Here is a 21,220-nt window from a genome sequence, read left to right as displayed (position 1 = left end):
TACATGCTGTACTTTTGAACTTTCTTATCGTCAGTGAATCAAGAAAAATCTGTATCGAAATCAGTAACTCAGTAAATTATAGTAGTATTTCATAATATTACCTTTTTTTTTTTTAAGAATAACTAACTTTCAAAACTCACTGCATTAAAGTGGGGTTCGGACAAAATAGAAAAATATTTAGATAAATTCGGTACACCAAAGCTCCAAAAATATAAAGATTAATTGACAGACTCTCACAAAGGGGAATGTTTTGAGCTATCTTCATCTGCTGACTTTATCTTTTTTTGTACTGCTTTAAATAAACTAATGCAGCTCTAGTGAGCATAATACGTTTTAAACAAAAATATTTTAAACACATGAATGACCCCAAACTTTTGATGGTAGAGTATGCTACTGAGTTAATGTAACAGATGTTGTTATTATTAATGTCTTATTATCTTTATTTATTTACATTTCTTACATTTCAGCTACATGACAATGTCTGTAATTTTCTGTAACCTTGGAAATGCTGGAACTTTACTATACAATTGAAAATGACAGGAGATAATTTTTTTTATTATTTTTTTTACGTATTTACTGGCAAAATAATTGCTTGTATTTACATAATTGCACACTGTGTTAGTGGTATGAAAAAAAAAAACAAGCCTGAAAATGCATAAACTAATTCTTGATACAACACAACTTAAAATATTAAATATTCACATTTCAGAAAGATGAACAGTAATCTAAAACTCCTACACTAGGAGAGATTTGTGATAAACACTGCATTATAAATTTAGACTGATATGACATCTCATAATTTAAACTAAGCAGATGCATTAACTGTGTATGCTTGAAATGACCCACATTTTTGTAACAATTTATGTTTGATGTGAGCATATCAAAACAAACTGAAACCGTTTTCCCTAATAATTATTCAAAATATATCAATGTGTCTTAACACAATCATACAAACTAAAATGCTGAAATACCCAATATTTTTGACAAAAATGAAATGTGAACAAATATTGGTAATTGCTTTGAGCCTAAAATTCTACTGAAATTTACAGAATTAGGTGTTGGACTAAGTTACATTCACACAACAGTTTGGACTAAGGGTGATACATTCAAATGAAAGATAGACTTTTTCTCCTAACTCCCACCAAGACACATACACACACACACCTCCCTGCACATACAAATTACTCATGAGTCCATCGTTTCTGAGGTCATCACTACAGTATCACTGCTTTGGTTTGTAGAAGGTTGCACCTCCAGGGTAGCATGAAGGCCTTGTGTTTCACTGTAAACAGACTCCAAAAGCTCATCTGGATCTGATGTGGTAGGGACCGCCTGCCTGGAGTTGGGAACAGAAGCTGTAGCCAGAGCAGCTTGAGGTGCTGGAAGGTTCTGGTCAGCCTGCTGGGTCTGTGGCATCCTCTCTAATTCTGCATGCTTTCTGCCTCTCCTCCGGCCCAACACTTTGACATAGTTGGCAGGTACGAGGCCAGTGGTCTGCCCATCCACACTGGCTAACAGCCAGCCACGCACCCTGGGCTGTTGTTCTGAAAATAAGAGTGAAATACACTGAGTTCAAGCTTTAAGTCAGTGTTTATAATACAGAGGAAAAACACAAATTGGTTTTAATATGCTTGATTAGTGAATTTTTAAATGTTACATTGTTTAATATGAGAATAGTTGCCCCACTAGCTAGCTAGTGTTTTATGCATGTCAAAGTGTTTTGTTCTTTTACCTTTAGGGGCAAGATTAAGCATGTCTCCAGCCTGTAGAGAGATTTCTTCCTCAGATGCAGCTGTGAAGTCATACTCCGCTCGTGCTACCACATGGTCATCCTCCCCACTTGCCCAGTCAGTGGCTATAAAACAGGACACAGACACATGCTTCAGAACTTAAACACAGCACAAACATACAGACACAGTTACATATTCGGACACATACAAAAAACAAACAAACTACATACACATTTAGGTCATCCAATAATTTCTATAGGCTGCTGATAAAGATGTGCATACTTAACTCTGCAATAAATTCAGTGTCCTAAGTGCTGCTTCAGAAGTGTAAAGCTTCTCTCAGCTTTTATTTGTGGTACAACACACACTACTGTTCTAAAGTTTGTTTTAGAAATGCATTATAATATTTTGCATTTATTTGATCAAAAGTACAGTAATATTGCAAAATATTATTAATGTTGAAAACAATTATACTGCTTAATATTATTGTGGAAACTGTGATATATTTTATAGAATAGCAAGCTAATTTATTATTATATATAACTAACTAATTATAATATAACTAATTAATTTATCCTAATTATTTAAAAAAAAAAATATTTGATAACATCAAATATAAGTATAAAATATAAGTATTTATTAATTAATTTCTTAATACTAAAAATCCCCAATTTTTGGAATGGTAGGGTAAATCATTCTCAAAACGGGTCCTATGATCCCACATTAAAATCAAAATATAAATGGCAGTCATATATATTCAGCATAATACTGGTCTCTAAAACTTTCACCATTGTCACAAACTAAATAATAAAGCAAAGGCATCCTTGGCTTTTTAACAAGTCTCAAGTCAGACCAATAGATAGTGAAAAGAGTGCGTGAAGTTTAAGATGAAAACAGACAGAACAGGAAGGGAGAAAAATGTCTCACCATTTTCCTCAGGATCCTCAGCAGACCGCAAAAGCTTCCAGATCAAATATGGCCCTCCAAGAACTACAGCAAAAAACAAGAAAATGGGCCAAGATTTGACAGAATTTGCTCTGGGGTCATCAATCCCTGCTCCTCTGGTTCCTGAAGCAGACACCATGGAGGAAGCGGCGCTGTCCGCCCACAAGTCATCCACCTCTGAATCCTGGCGCAATCCTAGCAGCCTCTGCAGCCTGCGATATAGGTATCTAAGGGTCCTAACCAGAGCGAAGGCAGACAGCACTTTTGTGAAATGTATGCGCAAACGGGAGAAGTGATTGGCCACATCCAGGACAGCACGGAAGCTGTTGTAGACAGCAGAGAACGTAGCGTCCATCATCATGCTGACTGAGGAGAAGGCGTGGACAATGCTCTCAATCGACTGAAATGCTCCACGGCTGCTTTCCTCTGCCTGCTGGACAAAGCGGCTTGGTGGGATCTCGTCTGTTTGGTTATAACGGTTATAACCCAGGTTGCCTCCAACTCCATAACCACTGTAGCTGTAGGGGCTGTAGCCCCCATAGATGGAGCTCCCATAAGGGCTGTATGAGGAGGAGAATGAGCTGTATGAAGGGCGGTATGCTTGCTGGACTGATCTTGGAGGAATGGGCGGTGTCACACGTGTTAAAACTGGAGGACCAGACACTGATGGCCCACTTCGTGATGCTGATCCAAAGTCAGTTGAGCTAGATATAATAATAATAATAATAATAATAATAAAAATGTCAAACGAAACACCATATATAATAAGACCAATAATAATAACAATAACACTGTTGAAAGTTGCCAAGTAAATGTATATTTAAAAGTAAAAGACAGAACACAGCGTGTACGTAGGAGTGAACTTTGACGCTCACATGCAAACACTGACGTGCTCGAGCACGAGCCAAGCATTAAGTTTGCGTAACTTATTACCACAAGTAAAAGTGTCAATACAACCCAATATCGAATTAACACAAACCGTATGCACATACATATTCGTTTAATAACTAAACACCGATTTGACAAGAAAATATAGTTTAAATATATAAGAGTTCGATAGCTAACAGGCTTGCTAGCGATCCTACACTCCGTCTTTTGGATGTAGTGGACGAAGTAATACGAGTTTTTACGAACCGATAGTTTAGTGGTGCCCTCATAGTTCCAGGGATCCCCCTTTCCCATGGTTTTGGTGGAGGGTGGGCCATTATTTTATATTTCAGACCAAAGTCGGGCTGCACAGAACAACAAACGTCATAAACAGAAACTGGCCCACACGCCAGAAAAAGCAATCGCTCCTTCACATCGTTCTGTCTTGCGACACGAGACTAAAGCAATCAATCTCTGAATCGATTGCAATGTACTTTTTTGTACATTGCTGTCTTGTAATCTCAAGCAATTTGGTGTCATTTGCCTCTAAAATAATTGAAACCGGACTTCTACTATTCGTCTGAGGATGCACATCAAGCAAAATCACCCTTTTCACATGGTAACATCGTGACCGTGAGACGTCCATGTTGTAGAGGTGTCACAGATTTGACATAGATTTAAAAAAAATAAATCATAATTTGTAGACTTAATTCATAATTCTACTTAAGACTTATTGCTTAAGTCGTACTTTAAAAATAAGCATAGCCTATAAAGCGTTTTTGTTTCCAGTCTTTAAAACGCTGTTGTAAGAAGTGGGATTTGAACCCACACCTCCATTTGGAGAATATGCCTCAATTCCTGAGAAGGTAGAAACCCTTGAGCCAGAATTATTTTGAAACTGATATTTTAAAAGCTTTAAGTTGCTTTCAGTCATAGTATTTAGAAAAAGGAAAATAGTAATAGTATTTTTATTTCAAATGTCCAAAACCATTTTTCAGAAGTGGGATTTGAACCCACACCTCCAATGAGAGAACTGATGCTTCTTCATCTGAGAAGGACAACAGTTAGAAGCTTTGACAGAGCAGAAAGGCACCCTGGAAACTTTGTTGTTTTATTACCTAGCTCAGTGGTTCCCAATCCTGGTCCTGGAGAACCCCCAACACTGCAAATATTTGGTATCTGACATACACAATTAAGTGCCTTGTCCAAAATACCCACACTTGCGGTCTTGGCCACTTGAGAATGCATGTGCGTGACAGGAAGTAAATGCGCAAGACTGTCCCAGGTCTTAAAGGGGTTATATATTGCATTAAAAATTTTCCTTTCTCTTTGGAGTGTTATAAGTTCTTGGTGCATAAAGAAGATATGCAAAGTTGTAAAGATTAAAGTCTCAAATCTAAAAATATTTTCTTTATAAAAGTTAACACTCGTTCACGCCCCCCTAAAATGCCTAATTTAAACACGTCTCCTACACGTCTATGTCACTGTGTTGGGAGATTTGCATAACGGCGCCCAAATGTTCATACACAAAAAGGTGGCGTAACTTTTATTCACTGTATTGTTGTTGTCGCCAACAAAAAAAAGAGAACGTTATCCACTTCGTCATGCCTAGAGCTGATCCGCACTGGTTGCTGAAGAAATACATCAACTTCGCGACAAGGATCGCCAGATCTGCTTTCACCATGAACAAAGCAGAGTCGTCACATGTGGTTGCTGCAAGCCCACCGCCTGCTCCTTTCTCAAGTCCACTGGCCATTCCTCACTCAAGCCAGCAGTGTGTGATGCATTTTATGGAGGACTGTTTCCTGAACCTGTAGTTTTGCATAGCATACATTGGATCTGAGCTCAAATAAAGTTCTCAAAACTCAAATATCTGAGTTCTATAAAGTGGGGCAGTTCCAACTTTGCAAGGACAGTAATTAAGCAAATTTTTTTATATATTTAAAGAATTTGCCACTGAGGATTTAAACGCGAGTTTTGAGCAGTGTAGACTAGCACTTGTTGTTTGTTGTTTGTTGTTTCTCTGATCACAAATGCAGACATGGTTTTATGTTTATAAATATAATATGGAGATATGCAACACAATGCGTAAAAATACAGTATAAGACATTATAATCAGTAATTATGTCCCCACTGGATGCAACAAATGCCTTGTTTGTAATGGGTTTTATTGGTTTTGTCTCATCAAGCTGGGACTCGGCATCACAGTATGTTAAGGGGCATAATATTTCTGTCACACGCTTGAGGTATTCAGCCAATCACAATGCACTGGATAACTGGCCAATAACCGTACACATCGCTTTTCAGAACAATGAGCTTTTTAAAAAGCGTTTCAGAAAGGTGGGGCATAGAGGAGAAACAATATACATTATGTGGAAAATACCTGTAAACCACATGAAAACATTGCTTAACACCAAATACACAACATAATGTTCTTTTTAGCAAAGTCATATGACCCCTTTAAAAACGGCAAAGCGCAGTTCCCTTAATGCTCACTAAATCCACACTATCTTGTGGACAAATTAAAATTATGTTATATTATACTACTGAACAGTCATTTAGAAGTTGATTTTAAAATCCAAAGAATTTAAAATTAAAATAAAGCTATGTAAAGACTTGCATTTTTACAACACTATAGGTGTGTCCCATCAGGTAATGAAAAGTTGGACACACACTTGTGATCTTCATCCTCACCTGAACACTTGGGCCAAATGTAGGAAAGATGTCATATAAGTATAGTTAAGTGTTCAAGTGCAAAGACTGCAAGTGTAGGTATTAGGACAAGGCAGTTGTCTTGGACTCTTCACTCATGAGCTGATGAGTTGAATCAGGCGTGTCTGAATAGGGAGACATCTAAAATGTGCAGTGTTGGGGGTTCTCCAGTACCAGGATTGGTAACCAATGACATAGCTGAACGCAATAAAGATTTTTCTAAATTATACATAAAATTCTTACTGTCATTAAAGTCTATTTTCAGACCCAGACTTTCAATATCAAACTGTAAGAATCTATGATAATCTAAAAAAGTGACATAAACAACCCCTTTCAGTATTTATTGTATACAAATAATTTTTATAAATTGTTCCATTCTTTATAATTATACAGATGTTAAATTAAATATAGACACGTTAACTTAAACATCTTACAAATGAAACCACAGTACATCACAGGATAGTAAATGCAGACAATTATATAATATCAGAGGCAATATGTCCTAAATGCGTAATTGCTTGGTAGTTTTGTGCAGCACTATATTTGACAGTCCACAAGATGGAGCTGGAGCAATGTTCACCTCAGCTTGAATTTGGTTTACAACTATTGTAATCTATTATAAATGTGTCTCTGGACTGCAGTAGATCAGATCTCCAGCAGCATTGAAACATGAGTTGATAAAGATCAATCAGGATTTGTGAGAGGGTATTTGCTGCCAGCCAACATGGGGATTAATTATTTCAATCAAGTTAATGGCTGCACACCCAGTGGTTAAACATATTCACTGCTGTTGGCTGAGAACTCAACAGTACTCAGAAGCAGTTCCTGGCTCAGTATGAGAAATTTTATTTTATTTTTTTAAAGATTCGAGAAAGATAGAATGAGTGAATGATGCATTTATATAGCACTTTATTGTGTAGCTATTGTTGTACACCCAAAGTGCTTTACAATAATGTGATGGGGTCTCTCCTCAACCACCACCAGTGTGCAGCATCCACTTGGATGATGCATCGGCAGCCACTGGACAACGGCACCAGTGTGCTTACCACACATTAGCTACAGGTGTTGAGGAGAGAGAGATAGAGCCCTTCAAGTGGTTGATAGGCCATATAAGTGCCTCTGCATATCTCTGTTCAATATTAGGCCTACTTGCAAATCTAAATACAGCATGTGCATTGATTCTATGAAATATGACTGTCTGGCAAGATTGAATTTCTCTGCAGATATGGTCTATTTTTTCAAAGACAATTTTTTATATTATGCAGTGATAATGCATCACTAAAACTGTCATTTGACTATAGTACTGTCTAAATTTGTATCACTCATCAGCCCACTAATCTCAAAGGGACAGGTTATTTATTTATTCATGTATTGAAATGTTCAATACTATGCAACCTTTTAAATGGGTAAATTATGCAACCAGTATATATAAATGATGATGATGATGATGATAATAATAAAGGTTCAAGAGAGGAAATAATAACCTCTAAAACTGTAGTAAAAATTATGCCGCTTCACTGATCTAAATACAACATTGCAAAACACTTCAAAATCATTTATTAAACAAAAAAAAATGGTTTGGAGCCAGATTGTTTGATTTAATGCACGGAACATCCTATGTTTTTTCATGGCCTTTGCATTGTATCATAATTTCCATTCAGCTGGAAAACAAGTTCCCTGTTTATGATATTTGCCAGCTAAAAATCTTTATTGCATATAGGCAATGTTATGGAAAAAGTTAGTGAAAAATCGTTTTATTGTTATAATGACAAAAAAAAAAGTGCGCTTCCTGCGACAATTGTTATGCGTTATTTGTTGCGACCACTGCCATTCGGTCGCTGGTCGGCAGATGCCGTCATGACGCAGGACTTCCAGCGCGTTGACGCGATGTTACGTTCCACCAATCAGCGGCAGTTTCCGAAGCCCAGGAAAGGAGCAGATGATATGGCAGCTTTGTGAGCGGCCAGGTGGAACTCGCTTTTGTTTAATCGGGCTGACAGCGGAACATGAGTACACTTTAACCCGCACGCCGCAGCGGGGGATCCGAAGATGATATACCTGATATTAATCTCTGCCTTCTCCGGGGCCATCGTCACGCTCCTTCTGCAGCTCTTACTGCTGTACCGGAGGAGCCCCGAGCCTATCGCTAGGACAGTTCAGTATGTCAATGCAGTTCCCGATCCCGCACTGAAGGATTACTTTAGCAACCAACAAGCCGAATCAACGCAGCAACAATCAGATATCGCATCGTCTGCCTCCAAACAACCAGAGGCCGCTTCCCCGAAGCACCACGAGACCACCGTCCCCGGCAGCAGCCCCAAACAGCAGCCGTCCTCGCCATCGCCTTCGCTGAGCGACTCTCAGCACACCTCCAAAACAGAGACATGCGATTTCCTCAATGCCATATTTCTGTTCTTATTCCGCGAGCTCAGAGACACCCCAGTCATCAAACACTGGATCACCAAAAAGATCAAGGTAGAGTTTGAGGAGCTCCTCCTGACCAAGACCGCCGGGCGTCTGCTGGAGGGGCTCAGTCTGCGGGATATCTCTCTGGGCAACTCCGTGCCCGTCTTCAAAACAGCAAGACTCATGAAGCCAGTGGCTCTCAATGAAGACAACATGCCAGAGGAGCTCAATTTCGAGGTTGACATAGAATACAATGGCGGCTTTCATCTGGCCATTGATGTCGATTTAGTATTCGGGAAATCGGCTTATCTGTTTGTGAAGATGACCCGGGTGGCCGGCCGCCTGAAGCTGCAGTTCACCCGCATGCCTTTCACGCACTGGTCCTTCTCCTTCCTGGAGGACCCGATCATAGACTTCGAGGTGAAGTCTCAGTTTGAGGGCCGTCCTCTGCCCCAGCTCACCTCCATCATTGTCAATCAGCTCAAGAGAGTTATCAAGAAGAAGCACACCTTACCAAACTACAAAATAAGGTAATTTCTTGTGTCTTACTGCTGTCACTTGCTTACCGCTATACTTCTGTCACTTGCCATGTCAGTGTAGTTCATCTGGGGTCCCGGGTCTGGAGTGAATGTCCTCAACTTTGGCAGAACAGTCAGAGTTTAGGGGCTTGAAGATGAATTATTGCAGACAGTTGATCCCAAAAATCCATTACTTGCAGAGTTCTTTTTCAGCTGTGATTTTGCACCGAATTGTCAATTATTTAAAATTAATTATTTATCCTGATATTTGACAAAATGAAACGGATCAATTATAAAAAAATTAATAATAAAGATAAATAACATTTTTAAAAAGCAGCAGAAGTATGCTACTAAATCTAATACGGCAGCTACTAATTTATAGTCATTTTTACAATAAAATAATTTTTGTAAACTAAAAACGAATTATTATTGTAATACATTTATTATAATTTTATTGTAATAACAACAATATTTTATAATATATTTTACATACAAATAATAATTTTAAAATATAACATTTTATAACTACAATTTGTATGTTTATATCATAATATTTGTAATTTCTTTGCCATCTTGACGGTTACATTTTTGTGTGTGTAATTAAGCAACAATTTTCTTTTTTAATGCAGAATAAAAGACGTTAATGAAAGACCTTTCATACAACACATTAAATAATTTGCTGTTGTTGATTATGTTTATTGAGAGACCTCCAGAATGGTGGCAATTAAATTTAGACCTGTTATTATGTGGAAAAGTGTAATTATCTGTAAAAGATATGTCAATCTATTTTCTGAGCTCTGCTTTTATTGTACACAAAGAGTCTCAAGAGGTTGTGGAACCGGTAGTGTGTGTTCATGTCTAAAAAGGGTTGTGAAAGTGAACAGGCAGAAGGACTGTGGCACTAGATTTCTGAGATTATTGGTAGAGTTGTGTGTCGAGAACCGCAAGTGTGCTTCATTTTCCCCGGGTGAAACTGGAAATGGAGGCCGCCTTCCCTATTCAATCACGATTCCCTTTACTGTGCTCATATTCCTGACCGTTAAAAGTGAAAACAACTTCACTGTTGTTACTTCCTGTTTTTAGCCGAGAGAAAAAAATAAGGTCTATGACTAAGGCTTTCATCCACGCTGTGGATTGATTGCTTGTAGGATTCATCCACCTACACCTCAATGTTCTCTATTACTCAGCATTGGCACACCTAAAACGGTTGGTTGCCAATAGAGACAGAACGACACGCATCATATTCTGAAAACCACGCCCACCACACTTGTTTTTTTGGTGATCGATGGCTTCTAAAAACGCAGTTCTGGTGTCTTTAGCCGGAGTGGGTGTGGCCTAAATGCGCTCTCTCTATATAAGCATTAAGATATCTCCGAGTGTGTGTGCTTTGATTGGATTTATTAGGTGTTTTATGTTTTTTAGGTTTAACATCGTAGTTTTTTGGCTCATCAAATTGCTCATCTTTCTGTTGACATACAGTGTCTGTGTACATAATGTGCAAATCACAAAGTCAAACACAGCACCGAGCACCACACTGTGATTTTATCCATTAAGCTAATTGTAGTGTCAATGGAAGGAAAAAACAGCTGGATGAATTTAATCTGTGTCAGTTCGAATGGTGCATTTGAACTTTGACCCCACACAGCTGGGATTGTGAGTAGTGAATTAGATCACTGCACTCTTTGTTGAATGTCACAATGAACTATTGATAAGAGTGTCTCAATACAAGAGCATGATTAGTAAGGAGAGTTTAGGCTTCATCAGAGATATCTTTTCATAACATTTCTCTCTTTCCTTTGGATTCATGCTCCTGAATTGACGCTGTGCCCTCTGTTATACACCATAAGGACGCGTGCTGCAGAACTAAAGAGTTTTAGTCATCACAGCACGCACATACATAGCCGGCAGCAAACTTACTGAAGCTAAACGCTTAACATTACTCAAAGGGAAAGAACTTCTCAATGAAGTGAGACATTAACTGATACATTAATTTTCTCAGTATTGGCAGCTTCCCAAAAGTCACAATCACTTGTTTAGTGTTTGAGATGAGAGATTTTTCCTCTTATGTAAGTGGCATTCATGCACAAGTCATGTTTTACTGCCCCTGATTTTAATGGTGTTTGCCTTAGGGCTGAAATGAAAAGTACTTTGTTTAATTTGTGACGCGAGAGGTGACATTAAGGCGCTGACAATATTCTCTATTAAACAAGTGTGTCCGTGGGAACTTTGTTTCAAAAGCAGACAGCGAGCGTGGCCCAGGGACAAAACAAGTGGGCAGACCACAGTCCGTTTCAGTCATCCCTGTGTGTGGGATGAAAGTGTCACAGTCAGATGGAGGAGGTGTTCAGAACTGGACAATTGTATGTGTGTGGACAAAACTGCCGGAGGCTTACGTAGTGAGGTTGAAATGCTTTTATGGCAATAAATATGGCACGATAAATTAATAGATTTGCTGTCTTTATTTTAGATAGCCGTTTTGTGGGACACCAGGATGAAGAAAGAGTTTGACTTAGTGATTATAGTGGTGCTTCTGGTGAAAGTTGAAATGATTAATGGCTCGGATAAAATAAGTTTTCGGGTTTTGTTTTTTGGAATACTTACCATACTGCTGTTTCCTATTTGATTAGATATTTGATGAATAGAAGATTCAAAAGAACAGCATTTATATGAAAACTATTCAGTTTATTGTAACATTATTAATGTATTTATTGTCTTCATTTAAACGTATTCTTTCTGAATAGAAATATCAATGTCTAAAATCACTGAAACCACTTTCTTAAATTACAGCATTTATGTATATATTTATGCCTTCATTAATTTAATCAATTGTTTTATTATTTTTTCAATGTTTCTTTTTCTTTTTAGAAAAAATATTGGTGACTCCCCCCCCCCCCAATATAAGTAAAATGCAGAATAGAAGAACGTTAATTGTCTGATGTTTAGACTATTGCACAATTTACATAAACTCTGCATTTGCACTGAAAGGTGAATCAACGTACATTTTCGTTGCTCCTTTGTCCAAATGTAGATCTTAACCTCCTTAAAGGCAGGACAATGGGAGGTCTTAACTCTATTTAACGTGAAATTGCCTTCTGCACTGCTGTGGCATGAACGGTCTATAATATATTTGGAGACAATGTGTGTAAAGAAAAGCATTAGTTTATAACCCACAGTGGCTTGACTGTTAAATGCTGAGTAATACCTGAAGTACTATAGTCTAAATGAACTATGGAAAGGTTTATTACAAGCTATTCAGTGTACAGGAGTCCTGTACTGTGTACCTGTGGGGGTATTTAAAAAACCCAGGACTGTATGACATCATCTCTGGTGCATCCTGGATGAGCTCCATGTCACAGATGGCCAAACCTTGAGAGTCAGAAATGAGCATTTGTTGTTTATGTCCATTTACCTGTTCTTCAGGCATTGCCGCGTCTCAGGATGTTGTGATTAGAGATGTAATAGTGAAGGTTTCTCCCTCCCCATCATTTGCAGTTCTGCTATCTCAAATAAATTATGAATGATGTTCTCAGATGTTGTAGATGTTTGATATATAATGGTGCGAGACAGTTTTTGTGATCTCTAATCCATACTGTTCTCCGGTTACACCTGTTGATGTCACGTCTGGTGTGTTTGCGTGTCTAGCTGTTATTGATAGGTGTTTAATGACACCTTCTGTTCTCAAAGATGGAGCGACTCAGTCTGTATGTTTGGGTCAGTACAGTCCCAGTTGGCAGGTGATCTGTACAAAGAGTTACTGATAGACCCCTATCAGCTGCATGCCCTTGAGCGAGGATCGGGACAAATTTTCCTGACTGTGCTGATGTAATGGTCCAGTTCCTCAGAGGCATTAGAGAAACACATTCTCAGTAGAAAAAAGCACAACGTTCGATCTATCCGTGTGACAGTGATGGAGTTTGACTTTTTAAATGCCCCTTGCTAGAGAAACTGTCAGAGCACTTGTTTGAAACTGTCGACTTGCGGCTTCTTCACATTCAGAGCGAACAGGAATTGATGTGTCATGATTAACTAGTAATCTAGATTTGAAGTGAGATGCTATTTTTGTGTGCGTATGAGTATGACAAGAGCTGACTGAAATCCCCAGCTCCAGATCTGATTGGCTGGCTTTACTTTCAGGATTAAGGACACATAGTGTTTGCGACTCATGGGTATTTATTGAAGGAAGGACGAAGAACCACCAAAATGTCAATATTGTAAGCACTCCGTTGGCTGCAATGGCCAATTTTTGATGTCATGAGAGACAGCATTGTTTGTCAGGACAAACTTTTAAGGACTTGTTTTGTAAGATGGACACATTTGATATTTAATGTGTTTCTGCCACTAAATAGCCTGTGAAGCTAACATGACCATACACTTTAATACAACAACACATTTCTTTTTCTCAAAAATTTGTTTCAAATGTTTGATAGATGTAGTTTGAGGCACCTATAGCACATTAAGTGGATATCGATGTGAAAAGCTATGTTGTTTTGTCTGTAAAATAACCATTACTCTATTTTGCATATGGTTGCACAATATTGGTACCATATTGGTAAATAGTGATTGCGTTTTAAAATGTATTGCATACATACCAGCCGATAATGGATATTTAATTGGGTTATTCTGTGTCAAATCAACCAGATGTCCCGGGCTCAACATTTAGATTTGGTAGATTTGTTTTATTTTTATTTTCTGTAGAAAGGCAAACATGTATAGTTATGACAGCAAAAATATCAAATGTCACAGATGTAAATTTTCTGAGTAATCCACTATGTTGTAGAGGCAGGTCAAAATGACAATTTTTACCTGATATTTGGAGCCAATTTACACATTTTACTTTATTTTTACACAGAGATTGGTAGGTCTTTTAGTAAAATCTGTTGATTTTGGCAATATTAGTTTCATTTTATCCTAACGGTGACCATTTAAAAATGGCAAAAAGCACATCTTGTGTTTTTTTTGTGCCTCAAGTTTGCATGCCTGTATTAAATATATTTTATGATGGTTCAATCCCAGAAATATGGCGATCTTAATGCGGCTCCATGAGTAAACTGGACAGTTGTACACGTTTGCAATGTTCAAAAACCGAATGTGGGTAATTTTGCATACTGCTGATACTTAATTCTTTTAAGGAGGAATATCTGAAGAACAAATAATGTTGAAACTAGAAATGTACCCAGTGATTTTCTATCAACACAATTGCAGCATACTTCATTGCCATAAATATTATTTTTCCAAAGTTTGCATGGCTGGAACTCTAAAAGTATTCAAGAAATTTTAATATTCTTCTATATCCTTCCCAATATATGAGAGACTAAATCATATTGGGCCTTAAAATGAAGTCTTGGGGAAAAAAGAAGTTTCATAAGAACAAGAATCTAAAAGGACATTAAGATATCTTTAACACTTGTTGAATTAAAGACTTGTAAACTTGGAGAGGCGTGTTTTGTTCAGTTGTTTTGTTAGAGAGAAACCAGATACATTACTAGTTTCACTATTATTTGTTCTTCAGACATTCCTCTTTAAATGCTGAGAGGAGGAGATATATACTGAGTATCGGATCGGCAAACCTCTACTGAAAATGTGAACAATTGACCAGTTTACTCATGGAGCATTTTAAAATAAAGATACCAAAAGAAGAGTTTGTGAACCAGAATCTAAAACGATATTAAGAAATCTGTAAAACTTCTTGAGTTACAGGAATGCAATCCTGAGAATTATTATTATTTTTTTTTCATAAAATCTAATATATATTAGGGATGCACAATATACCATTTTGGCTATTAGTCAGTATTAGATTTTTTTTAATCAGTTAATTATTTTGTTTTAGGTATATTTGCTTTGTGTCCACTATTATTACCTTTTAGTTACCTTCCAGCACTCTAAGTTCAACTTAAAAGCCAGTAACACTGTTAAATATAATTATTAGCAAATCTTAAAATGAATATCCATTTTTCAAAGTGTACATTCTAATATTGTGATGACTAAATTCGCTGGTGTTTAAAGTGACTGAATTTAGTTTTTAGTGTTTTTGAATTTAGACAAGATAGTAAAGAAATTAAATATATCAGCTATTTATGAATTATCAGCCAGATAATGAAAAGGAGACAGATATAAGTTTTGCCTAGTTAACTATGCCCTTTCTCCTTAGTCGGCACATTGAAAAGGACTTCCTCGAGTGATCTATCAGTGACTCAGTTCCTCATTCTGTGGCTATGCAGTGTGCACTGCGGCCATCTCAGATCATCAGACTTGACCATGATGGAAACTTACACCTCATTCTGTCTTTTTTCTCTCTCTATTAAAGTCCACTTACATAAGTGCTCTTCAGAAAACATCTGCACTTCCATCTGTACCCGCTTACAAATACTTATTTTACACCCCCACCTCACAATACGCATGTTATTTCTCTTTCTCTTTCTAGACTTAGAGAAAGCCTCATCAGTGCATTTTAAAAAATAGTTACGTGTCCCAAGCCAAATGGCGCTGTGACATCAAAATGCAACTCAGCCATGTTTCATCTGACCTCTTAGGTGATTGATCCTCATATCTCGAAGTGTAAACTTGCAGGGAAGGACCTTCTGTGTACATTTGCAAATACAGTCTGGCCAAAGTTCAGCTGGGATGAAATCCCTTTATTTTTGCCCTCTAATGCTCTCTTTTTGTGTAGAACATCAGAGACTAGAGAAAATGATCACATTTTGTAATTACTGTCACTTGATTACATCACAAAAACTCCTGGGAAAATACAAGTATGATGCGTTTAGCTGCTTTTGTACTCATGCCTGAAAATACTCTCTTCTTCACAAATTTGTGCAAGTTAGGGCTGTGTATAAAAATTCTGGTTGATGCATAGAATCCAATGTTGTGACATAATCAATAAATAGCCTGTACTATTTTGTCTAAATAATTAAAATACAAAAATCACTAAAAATTGCAAGTACATTTAGGCATCCCAGCATTATAATGTGCATCTTGAGATTTGCTAAAGGCTACATTTTTTTCCATTATTAATGTTTTTTTTTTTTAAGATTAAAGGAGTGTTTGAAGGTCACCCAAACATTAATTTAGCATGCAAAAAGTAATAAATTATGTAAAAAATTATTGATAAAGCCAAAGTCAGTATGGTACTCAAATTGTGCATTCCTAATGTAAATTTATATTTTTTGACAAAGTTTGTAATGGTTCTTCTTGAATGGTTTCCATTTCCTGATAACTATTTTATAGTAATTCATGGCTGTTATCAAATAAAATACTCATTCTGCAGTGCTTACACGTGCAGTGTACAGGCACATTTCGCAGAATACACACGGTAAGCTCCTAGCGCTTTCACCCGATTGGCAAAGTCATACCTGCAGCACATAAAAGCAAAGCTGATTTGGTTTGTCCTCAGTGACCTGGCTGTGGTGAATATGAGATATTTAGACAGGTGCTGGTGATATGAGTGGGTTTTAATCCGGTCAGCAGCACATCTCCAGTCAAAGACACAGCAGATGTGTTTGTGTGGCTCACATCAACTTTATTGCACGCATCTCTTATTATATAACTCTTATAGACTGTTTTAACTCTACCAATGACTGTTAGACGATGATTAAGCATGTATGAGAACTGTAATGTATAAAAATATATTTGTTGCAGTATGTAAATTGATTATGCATTTATCCCTTATAATTATGGATTGTTAATGATGTTAAATGACTGAAGTCAGTCATATATAAATTGAGGTATGCGTGTGAATGTTTGTGTGTGTCTGCATAAAATGTGCGTGTATTTTTGTAGTTAACCAAGGAATGTCCTGTGGATTCTGAAATAATTTGCAGATATGGCAGAAATCTCAAATCTGTTATCGAATTAAATTATTGTGCCATTTGATTAATGGATTAAAATGGGAAAGGTTTTAAAACATTTATTTTTACGGCTTACACTTAACACCTCAAGAGTACAGTGTAAGATAGATGGGGATCAGAATAAGGCCTTCAGTCGATAGTCATCTGTTGGCCTTTTTCCCTGAGAGCTGCTTACCACAAGTATTCTCACACTTCTGCTGGAAACCCTTGAAAGCACTTTAAACAGCGAAGCATTCTGCCACACAGGTTAAGTGTTCTTCAATTCAGTTCAGTAAAGTTCATCCCCTTGAAGAATATCTTCTGTATGCTATAGTGAAAGGTACACAGGATGCTATTGTAAAGATAAGACCATGAAACAGTCTTCCCACTAATTTTCTCATACTAAGAGAGCCATAAAGTTAGTGTTTTAAAGGGAATAGTTTACCAAAATAATTTGTCATGTCATCGTTCTCTCATCATTCACTCACTGTCAGTTCATTCCAGGCTGGTATGATTTTTTTAATTTTATTAAGAAGATATATATATAAAAAGTTCAAGCTGCTCTCTTCGATACAATAAAATTATATAGTGACCAGAATAGTGATATTGATACAAGAAAAGTATCATAAATGTGCTCCATACAACTATGTTTAAGGTGTTATTCACTGAAGATCTCTTACGATTAACTAAAACTGTTAAAAATGTTTAATGTTTGTAAGCCGAAATAATTATTTTATTGGATGAATAATGTGTGAAAAAACATTTGCCTTGGCAACCCACTAAAATTGAAATGTTTGAGCTGAAGTAATAAAACTACTTAATAAAAACTGAAATAAACTAAAATGAAAAATATTAAAACATAAAAATAAATGTTAATTCATAATAGCAATACATGTTATTTAAGTTTGATAAATAATACTACAATAACATTGGTATATCCTGTGTCAAGACATGCCACCCCAAGTTTGACATCAGTTGTGCCAGAACATCATTAGTTGTTAAATATCTAGTAATTACAGAAGTGTTGATGAGATTTGAGAATATATATTGACAGAATTTTGTCATTATCATGCTAAAGAGTTGTTGGTTTATCCATGATGAATTTCCTTCAGCTACCGACACTAAGAGCCACACAGAGACTGCTTTGTTCATTGACTAGAATAGTTGATTGGTATAATGGATAATTGCTGTTGTACTATAGGCTGGTGTATGTATGTGCATGTAGCTGCTTACAGTTGGTGTAGACTGCAGGGTCCAGACTTGAGGCATTACATTTTTGTGTGAGGTGAGTGAGTGTTGTATTTTTAATGCTGCACGCTGGCTATGTTCCTGTAACTGTGTTGATGGTAAGTGATAGGGCTGCGCTCCATGCCCTGTGTTTGCTCTGGAACAAACTGAAGTCATGTCCTGCAATTAAGCAGCGGGGAAATGGAGAGGGAGGAAGGGGCACAATCAGAGTGTTACTAGATCAGGATCTTGTTCCTAGAGCTTTGCATCATGAGGTGTCTGAACAGGAAGGCAGCATTTCTCATTTTCATACTTTTTTTAATTTCATATTTTTATTTTACATTAACTTCAGTTAAAAAAAAAACACATTTTAATAGTTTGTTTTAATGACCAAAACCAGCACTTGTAGAAGGATCATCAAAGATGGTTGTAAACCGGGTCTTCAGGTAAACAGAGTTGGGGTGAAAGATCAAGGTTGTCAACGAATTGCACTTTAGGTAGTTTTATTAAGTTAGTTCATAAGGGTGGTCACTAATACATTTCAGTCATCTTTGATTTAAAGCATTTTTTGTGTGTGTGTGACTTTTTTTTGGTCCGCAAAGCATTATGTCCATGTGACTGCCCTAAATCATGCCTTAATCTCAGGATTTTTGCTTCTGAAAGCCCCATTAGTGTTTACACAGAAGTTAATAAAATTGTCTGTTTGTGTTGTGTGGAGGAGCGTTTCATTTCACTTCGACCTCCTTTGTGAAAGCATGTGATTTCTTTTCCTTTTCTTTTTTTTTCAGGGACATTTCAGCAACTTCCCCAGCAAGGTTTTCACAGATCTGAAATGTTTAGGTATCGGTACAGTTTGTGTATTTAAATGTAAACATTCATAAAGTCCTTATGTCCCCTCTGTGGTCTGTCAATGATAGTGTGAAGATTTTGTGGTCCGTGCATAAACCTAATGATTGCTTTTGAAAATGGTCCCTTCCTAAGCCTGTTTCCATGGCAATTTGTATGACGATAAGGCCGAGAAATCGATCTGTCTGGAGTTTTCAGAAAAAGGTTGATGAAGCAATATCTGAGACCGACAGGTTTTATAATATTTTGTACCTCACAAGGGCAAATCAGAGGGCTTTGTGTATAGAAGGCTCCTGTTTTAGGAACACTAATCTCTCAGGTTATTAATAGCATTAAAGAGTCTTGAAATACCACCAGGCCGCTCTCCTCGGAGTCAGAGCAATGCTGCTAAACTCTATTAGTGCTGCTGCATTCTGCATAATTAAATAGTGTTTTTAAAGTTCCTTAATTTCAGTCCGGTTTGACTGTCTTGAATGATTGAACACATGACATACACATTTTTTCTCGTAGACAAGTTGAAAGTTCATACTTGCAACACAGGCACGAATATGGGATGATCTGTCACACTACAGAACCCCGAAATTCGAATCTCCCTTTACTAAAAGATTTAGTTCAATACTTGGTGGAAATAAATATGTGGGGAAACTCTTTAAAAGCATCTTAAAGGAGCAGGTAAATTAAGAGGAGGAAGCTCTAGATGAGTTTTTTCCTTGTTGACTTTCGGATCCTGTTCTCTTCATTTCATGAGTTTTTTTTGTAGTGGGAAAAAAGTGACTTCACATGATGAGTCGGGGCGTTTCACAGCCGAATTACGTGAAGTCACTCATTATATTTTGACACTGATGATGTAAGGGTTTCCATGAATAGGGCACAAAATACTAGGACCTAAAGATTTTTATTTGACGTTAAACTTAAAAAAAAAAAAATTATATGAACTGTTATACATTTTTGATTGTTTTATTTAATTTATAATACTCCGATTATCATGCTGAGTTAATATTGCGTTGGATGTTACTAGGAAAACTACAGTGAAAATCAGATATTGAGCAAAGGCATAAGATTTTTGACATTTTACATTGTAGTTTTCACTTTTGTTTTGCTTGAAACCTACCTGTCTTGATGATTTACATGATCTGAAAGAGCCTAAAGTCCGAATCTGCTCTTCTGTCCATCAAGTCTTTGTGTGGAAGGACCAAACACACACACTCTTTTTCCAGTAAGGGTAGAGTGAATGGGTTACACAAACCCAAAATGACCACTGACTTTGCAAACATTTCCTATTTACCTTATGATTCAAATCATGACTTACTGTTTTGCAATAATGAACTTGGAGCCAGAACTACTAACAGCTTGTGCCAACGCAACCCCTCTTTTGGGCTTCAACTTCTGTCAAGATTTGCTACAGACACGCAGTGAAAAGGGCATGTTTCTGCATGTGACCTTCTTGCATATGCCTTTGTAGGACTTTCCCTTTCAGACATTTAAGGGAGCAGGGTATATAAAGCATGCAATTTGATTTTCTAAGGTTTGCGACTGTCAATTAAAATGTGCCATTATTTATTGCCCAAAAAAGCTGTTAGCCATTTGACATGACTGTGATAGCTGGTGATTTGCAGTGCACTACTTTGCAGATTGGTCATTATGGAAATGAACTGGATGTGATCTCATGCAAAATTGGCCTGTTTAGTAAATCTTGCCCTCAATGTGTGTAAAGATAGCATTATTATTGGTTGTCTGATGAATTTATCTGTTTTTTGATTGACAGGTACAAGCCCTTTTTTCCTTTCCAAGTGCAGCCACCGCTGGCGTCATCATGTGACCTGGACATCTCCATCCGAGAGACACTATTGTGGAGGGGCGTCTGCGTGTCACACTTGTTGAATGTAGCAGGTAGGGCAGACTTCTGTTGCTGTGCGTGACACAATCAACATTTACTTAACCTTTCATTTTTTGGAAGGTTAGTAAGCAACAATAGGGGCATAATAATATTAATAATGCACTGTCATTAAAATGCTGGACACTTTAAGCAGATGGTCGTTTATATTATGGGATAAAAAAATAAAAACGTTATTTTAATGCTGTATTTTAAGTGAATTTAGGCATCATAACATTGTAAATGTACGGTATGGGAAATCAATATTAATTT

General features: G+C 37.1%; 2 protein-coding genes across 2 annotated transcripts; one reads left to right on the top strand and one right to left on the bottom strand.

Moving 5' to 3' along the window:
- Positions 1-422: 422 nt before the first annotated feature.
- Positions 423-3,970, bottom strand: LOC113084498 (peroxisomal membrane protein PEX13-like). The gene is made up of 4 exons (XM_026254870.1): positions 3,810-3,970; positions 2,658-3,379; positions 1,733-1,855; positions 423-1,544 (listed from the first exon to the last, which is right to left on the bottom strand). The coding sequence occupies exons 1-4, from the start codon at positions 3,878-3,880 to the stop codon at positions 1,186-1,188; spliced, it is 1,275 nt and encodes a 424-aa protein (XP_026110655.1). The 5' UTR covers positions 3,881-3,970; the 3' UTR covers positions 423-1,185.
- A 3,853-nt stretch (positions 3,971-7,823) lies between these two features.
- LOC113084497 (PDZ domain-containing protein 8-like) lies at positions 7,824-20,964 on the top strand (the record flags this gene model as incomplete). Its single annotated transcript, XM_026254869.1, has 2 exons — positions 7,824-9,190; positions 20,840-20,964. Coding segments are annotated over exons 1-2 (1,012 nt in total), but the record flags the coding sequence as incomplete, so codon positions are not given.
- Between the last annotated feature and the right edge of the window lie 256 nt (positions 20,965-21,220).

The sequence above is a fragment of the Carassius auratus genome, unplaced genomic scaffold, assembly GCF_003368295.1.
Source record: "Carassius auratus strain Wakin unplaced genomic scaffold, ASM336829v1 scaf_tig00040156, whole genome shotgun sequence".
Classification (NCBI taxonomy): Eukaryota; Metazoa; Chordata; class Actinopteri; order Cypriniformes; family Cyprinidae; genus Carassius; species Carassius auratus.
The sequence above is the reverse complement of the archived record's forward strand: the minus strand, read 5'-3'. Positions and strand labels throughout refer to the sequence as shown.

What these genes read in the sequence shown, in the direction of transcription:
- LOC113084498 (XM_026254870.1), bottom strand. Translation starts at nt 3,880, where the DNA reads ATGGCCCACCCTCCACCAAAACCATGGGAAAGGGGGATCCCTGGAACT. An exon ending in TGAGGATCCTGAGGAAAATG is followed by an intron (nt 1,856 to 2,657) that starts GTGAGACATTTT and finishes CCTGTTTTATAG; the next exon opens with CCACTGACTGGGCAAGTGGG. An exon ending in GCTTAATCTTGCCCCTAAAG is followed by an intron (nt 1,545 to 1,732) that starts GTAAAAGAACAA and finishes TCTTATTTTCAG; the next exon opens with AACAACAGCCCAGGGTGCGT.